Source organism: Trichechus manatus, unplaced genomic scaffold (genome assembly GCF_000243295.1).
Source record: "Trichechus manatus latirostris isolate Lorelei unplaced genomic scaffold, TriManLat1.0 scaffold00021, whole genome shotgun sequence".
NCBI classification, from domain to species: Eukaryota; Metazoa; Chordata; class Mammalia; order Sirenia; family Trichechidae; genus Trichechus; species Trichechus manatus.
In genome coordinates, this window is record NW_004443957.1 from 10,160,247 (window position 1) to 10,166,888 (window position 6,642).

The 6,642-nt window shown below is 39.2% G+C and overlaps 1 protein-coding gene across 1 annotated transcript in view; it reads right to left on the minus strand.

Moving 5' to 3' along the window:
* SLC9C2 (solute carrier family 9 member C2 (putative)) overlaps positions 1–6,642 on the minus strand; it is a 132,620-nt gene that overhangs the window by 94,637 nt on the left and 31,341 nt on the right. The window contains exons 4-5 of the mRNA XM_023728157.1: positions 3,196–3,361; positions 2,623–2,739 (exon numbers count right to left, since the gene is read on the minus strand). Of these exons, the coding sequence (XP_023583925.1) occupies positions 2,623–2,739; positions 3,196–3,361 (283 nt within the window). The remainder of the gene's footprint in view (positions 1–2,622; positions 2,740–3,195; positions 3,362–6,642) is intronic.

Consider the following 6,642-nt stretch of genomic DNA (forward strand, 5'->3'; position numbering starts at 1 on the left):
AGTGTGATTATGATATGCCTTGGTGATTTTCTTTTGGGGTCTATCCTATATGGGGTTCATTGAGCTTCTTGGATGGTCAGCTTTTTTATCTTTCATGATATTGGGGAAGTTTTCTGTCAGCAGCTCTTCAATGATCCTCTCTGTGTTTTCTGTTTTCTCCCCGTTTTGGAACTCTGATCACTTGCAAATTTTTGCTTTTGATTGTATCCCACACAATTCTCAGGGTTTCTTCATTCTTTTTTCTGATTTTTCCTCAGAGTTGTATCCAAATGTTTTCCTTCAATTTCGCTGTTCCTGTCTTCCATCGTTTCAAACCTGCTCCTCAGCCCTTCTATAACACTGTCCATTTCTGAAATCTTGTTTATCTTTTGCATTTCTAATTGTTGTTTTTGTGTGATTTCTAGTTGTGAATTTATTTTAGCATTTTGCCCCTGTATTATTTTCCTGAATTCTTCCATTTTTATCTGTATTTTCCACGAATTTGTTTGCCTTTTCCATGAATTTGTCTATTTTTTCATTTTTGTCTGCTTTTTGCTTCAACTCTTGGATAGCTCTGAATATTAGAGATTTTAGTTCCCTATCAGGTAGTTCTAGTGCCTTTGCTTCTACTGGCAAGTCATCTGGTGTTTTATTTTGGACACTTACTGGAACCATGATGTCCTGTTGTTGTGTACGTTTTGATAGTGTCTGCTGTCTTTGGAACATTCATTATTTTCCTCGTTTATTGATTGTAGATTTGTTTGTTTCAATTGCTTTTTTGTTTTATTTGGTTACATCTGAGCAGGCGGGCTGTGCATTCTTTGTTGTCTGTAGGCATGATACTTTTCACCTCCTTCTCCAGCGGGCAGGGTCAGTTGCTCAGGTATGGTATAGCAGGGCAGAACCAGCTGAAGGTGGGTTGCTGGGATGGGTTGTTTTTAGCACATACTAGGACTGACAGGGCAGGCTGGAAATCAGTGCAGGGCAGGTTCCAGTAGGCCGTGCCTGTGCTGCTTGGGGGTGTAATGTTCAGTGCACAGTGCAGGTAGGCAGGAAGGAGGGGGGAGATTGTGATTTGTGGAGTAGTTGTTTTTTCTCCTGCTGGAAGCTCCATGAAGCTGGTTTTTCATACCTCCTGTTAGCGGATCTCCAATAGGAGTCCAAGATGGCAGGTCCATGCAGCATTAGCTGATAGGGGACCTTTGCATGTATCTCTCCTTGCTCTCTGTTCTCTGTCAGTTTTCTTATTCCATTCGGTGCTTGGCTGAGTTCTTTATCTCTTCATTTGATGCTTAGGGTTTCAGGGTTGACGTATGTCTCTGTTTGACTTAGTTTTTTGGGTCTTTGCTGTGGAGGGATGGTGTGGTGCTTCTGTCTATAGCACCATGTTGCCCAGAAGTCTGAGTTAAAATTTTTGTTCTTTCGTTGATGGTATTTGGGTCTGTGCACTTTGGTTTGTTCTTAAGGTTTTGAGTGGGGACCTTGTTCTTCAGCAGATGGGAGTTTCATGTGAAAGCCTGGCAAAAGAGTCTCTCTGGGAGGTATGTTTTCCTGATAGTCTGCAGCTTGGAGTTTGCTTATCCAGGTCAGCAGCCTCAAATGCCCTGAGGAGCTTGACTAGGAGCATAAATGTAAAAAGCTGGTGACAAACTGGAGAGTAAATGTCTAACCAAAAGGCATCCAAATTCAAAATGTTTACAAACGATATTAGGGCTAAGTAAACTATTCCCAAAGTCCCTGTCTACCTGCAACTGGTTTGTGACCCCTGTCTGTATCCTGGGGGCATTTGGGAAATAGACAGGGAAAATTTTGGTAGTCAGAACAACTGGAGACATTGGTGGCATTTAGTGGGCAGGTATCAAGCAATGCCAAGGATATTCCTAAAATAACAAAGACTGTCCTCCCCAAAATGCCTATATCTCTCCCATTGAAAAATATTGCAAACTTTTCTTTATCCGCCAATATTTCTTTCTCCTTTTAATACTGCTCTCCACCTGAAAATATCACTTTAATATATCAGGAAGACACCTCCCCCTTTCATAGTGTGGTCCCCTCCTTCTTCTCTACTAGTACCGCATCTGGAAATCTAGCAAGGAAACATGCTTTATATCCCACTGAACTTTAACCCCAAGAAGCTGGCTATTGCCGCTTGTAGGGCCTGACTCTCCAGTACTGCTTTGAACCATTCTGCTTTTTTCCAAGAGACCCTAATCCAAGACCAAGCCACTTCTTAATATCCACACATTTAAATCCAGATTGATCCAGGAAAGGAGTAAGTATGAGCTAGCCCATACACCCACAATTGTGTGTGTACATGCATGTGCACACACATTTTGGAAGAAATGAAGTATATATATATGTGTATATATATACATGTGTATATATATATATATACACATATATATATATATGTTTTAAAGTTGTTGCTGTCAATGTCCAAGAAAACACATACATGATAATTATTTTCCTTGGATATGAAAGGGAAGAGAAGGGTTTACCTGATATGTTATTTTAATTGATCCAAGAATAAGTATGGAGAAAGCAGTAAAGTTAAGATATCTTGAATTATTTTAATTCCAATATGAATTAAAATGCTCCGTATAAAAATGATTTTAGAAAATATGCAGGAAAAAATGCTCCTACCTGTAAACGTGAAACTGTGAAGTATCTTTTTCCGAAAAAGTTCAATAACAATGGATGTAATGGCACATATGATCAATGATTCTCCTCTAATGATATCACTATTCATTTTGGAAACACCTAGAAAAGGAAACATAAAATATGACTTAATGTGGTACATAAAAAAGATGTCCTTGCAACAAAACAAACAAACAAACGAACAAAACCCAGTGCCATCAAGTTGATTCTGACTAATAGTGACCCTATAAGACAGAGTAGAGCCCCCCCTAGGGTTCCCAGGGAGTGACTGGTGGATTCCAACTGCTGACCATTTGGTTAGAACTGGTGGCGCAGTGGTTAAGAACTCGGCTGCTAATCAAAAGGTTGGCAGTTCAAATCCACCAACAGCTCCTTGGAAACCCTATGGGGTAGTTCTACTCTGTTCTATAGGATCACTATGAGTCTTAATGGACTGGATGGCAATGGGTTCTTGCCCCAGAAACAGAAATAGAAGGGATGGAACATGCTAGAAAAAAAAGAAGGCGACTATGACTGGGTGGGTCTTTAAGATAAGAAGGAGAAATAAATCTGACATACCAACAGTCTTCAGTGAATTCACAGAATGAAGAGGATCTATAATGCTGAGGGTGATGCTAAAGAGCATGCAAGATTGTAAATCCCAAATTTCTTTACTGAATCTCATAGCCACATATCCAATTATGGTGAGAGACAAAAACAAGCTAACTGATCCAGTTAACAAGACCTGTGAAACCAATTCATATCACAGTATTAAATTTCACATGTAAGAATGACATGACTTCATTTCCTTACGTCATAAAAATCAGATTTATTTTGTATAATTACTCCAGAAGATAACTTTAAAATGTATTCTAGTCTAATTACCTGCCTCAAAGAAACCAACCCTTCCTAACAAACGAGTATCTACTTTATTGTTAAAAAGACCAACTGAACAATATTTTTTGTTACTATTCAAGTTTAATAGTTCTCAACATCAAAATGTTCTTAAAACAAAATGCAAAGTGCTCCTACTTCTATGTAAAACATTTCCTGGTTTCCTCAGTGTTAAAAATAAACCATTACTGACATGTTATGTCCAACAAGTGACGCAAATTTAAATATCAATACTCTCTAAAATATTCAAACTCTCTAAAATATTCAGACTCTCTAAAATATTCACAAAAGATCCCCTCTCTTTACCTTTTATTAATTATAAAATAAACATTTCTGCCAAAGGGCAGAGGGAGGTCATGAAATGCTTCAGACTAAATGATCTATTTACACATAGTTTTCTAATTTCTAGGACTCATTGTATATGTCCTAGTAAAAGAAAACATTTATTTTCCAAAGTTATCCCTTAATCAAACCAAACCCATTGTCGCGGAGTAGATTCTGACTCATAAGCAACCATAGCGAACAGAACTGCCCCCGTACTGCTTCCAAGATTGTAATCTTTACGAAAGCAGACTGTCACTTCATTCTCCCATGGAGCGGCTGGTGAGTTCAAACTGCTGCCCTTTCAGTTAGCAGCTGAGGGCTTAAGCACTGTGTCACCAGGGCTCCTTAGTTATCTGTTAGGGGGAACAAACAATTGTGTTATTCAATCATTGCTAAGTCTTTCTCAACTTTCTTTTTTAGAATAAAAAAAAATTACTGTTTGAGGCAGGACACTTCAGCAAGGAATTATCTCAATCAGTGCTACTATAGAGACCCATTGCCATCAAGTCGATTCCAACTCATAGTGACCTTATAGGACAGAGAAGAACTCATGCCTCCAGAACCAGTGAAAAGTGGGGCTCAATCAGCAAAAGATAAGCACGTGCATCTGACCAACCACGCAAATCAAAAAACACCCCCTTTGGGAAAAACTTCTCCCTTAGAGAGGGAAAAAATTAACAAACAGGAAAAAAATAATCTGCTGGCTCCCCTACGCTGGGAACTGAGGGTAGGCACAACTACTTTGCCTAGGCACAGGCATAAGGAGTCCACAGACTTTGAATGCCTTTCACCCCTGCATAGGCCTGTGTGGGCCCATTTCAACAGTGTAGACCCTCATTACCACAGTACAACAGGATATATCCCTGAAGCCTAACTTCAACTGTATCAGCTATATGGTGAAGTAGCAGTTTTGTGACATTTGACACAGGTCTGCCCATTAAGCAGGGTCCTCACCTACCCACATCATGGGCCTGAGGACTGCTGGCTCCAACAACACCACCTAGCCACCTGCAACAGGGGTCCCAGAACAAGTGGTGCCTCCCAGTCATTACAGCGAACAGCACTGAGTGCTCATAGTCTGGCTGCAAAACCCACCCACCTTTGCACTCTAGAGAACAGGGACATGCTTTCCTCCCAGACACTCAGGGGCAGCCGTCAGCCCCCTGCCTTGCTCAATGCATGACCCCATACTGCAGCCAGATACCTGTGCCTGCACCAATCATGCCTGCCTGTCTAGGACTGTAGGTGAGGGCCTGCACCACAAACTTGGTGACCGACTACCTGGACACCTGAGCTGAATCCATATAAGAAAAATAAACAGACTCCTGGGCTCACATACTTAGTAACAGATCTAACCACCTGGTGACAGGACATTAGAGCTTCAAAGGCACCAATAATAAAACTAGCTCACATGAGCAGCCTATCTGGGCATATCAAAACAAAACAAAACAGGAAGCTAGGACACAGTCAGCAAACATAAAATAAATAAATATAATAACTTATGGATGGCTTACTGTCAATATCAAACCACATAAAGAGGCAGACCATGATGGCTTCAGCATGCTCCCAAAACAAAGAATCAAGAAATTTTCTGGAGGAAGAGAATGTCTTGGAATTACCAGAGATAGAATACAAAAGATTAATATACAGAACTCTTCAAGAGATCAGGAAGGAGATCATGCAATACACAGAACAAGCAAGGAACACACAGACAAAGCAATGGAAGAACTTAAGAAGATTAGAGAAAATCATGATGACAAAAAGTAACAGGCTGCAAGAATCCATAGAGAGACAGCAGTCAGAAATCCAGAAGATTAACAATAAAATGCCAGAATTAGACAACTGAATAGAAAGTTGATGCAATGGAAGTCAGAATTAGTGAGACTGAAGATAAAGTACTTGACACCAACTTATTTGAGCAAAAATCAGATAAAAGAATTTTAACAAATGAAGAAACCCTAAGAATTATATGGGACTATATCAATAGGGATAACCTACGAGTGATTGGAGTACAGAACGGGGGAGGGGGCAGATAATAGAAAATACAGAGAGAATTGTTGAAGATTTGTTGGCAGAAAACTTCCCTGATATCGTGAAAGATGAGAAGATATCTATCCAAGATGTTCATCAAACCCCACATAAGGTAGATTCCCAAAAGAAACTCACCAAGACATATTATAATCAAACTTGGCAAAACCAAAGATAAAGAGAGAATTTTAAGAGTGACTAGGGATAAACAAAAAGTCATATACAAAGGAGAGTCAATAAGAATAAGCTTGGACTACTCACCAGAAACCATGCAGGCAAGAAGGCAATGAGACGACATATATAAAGCCTTGACGGAAAAAAATTGCCTGCCAAGAATTATATATCCAGCAAAACTGTCTCTCAAATATGATGGTGAAATTAGGGCATTTCCAGATAATCAGAAGTTTAGGGAATTTGCAAAAACAAAACCAAAATTACAAGAAATACTAAAGTGAGTCCTCTGTTAAAAAATCAATAACATCAGATAACAACCCAAGACTAGAACACAGGACAGAGAAACCAGATATAAACCCAGATATGGAACTTGCAAAAATAAATCAAAGCTAAAACACTGAAAATAGAGAAACAGAGACTTCAGTATGTAAAAGATGACAACATTAAAACAAAATAAGCACAAAAAAGGTAGTCATAGATCTTTCATATGGAGAAGAAGTCAAGGAGATATAAAGAAATAAAAGACTGGTTTAAACTTAGAAAAATAGGGGTAAATATTAAGGTAACCACAAAGGAAACTAACAATCCTACACATCAAAATAAAAA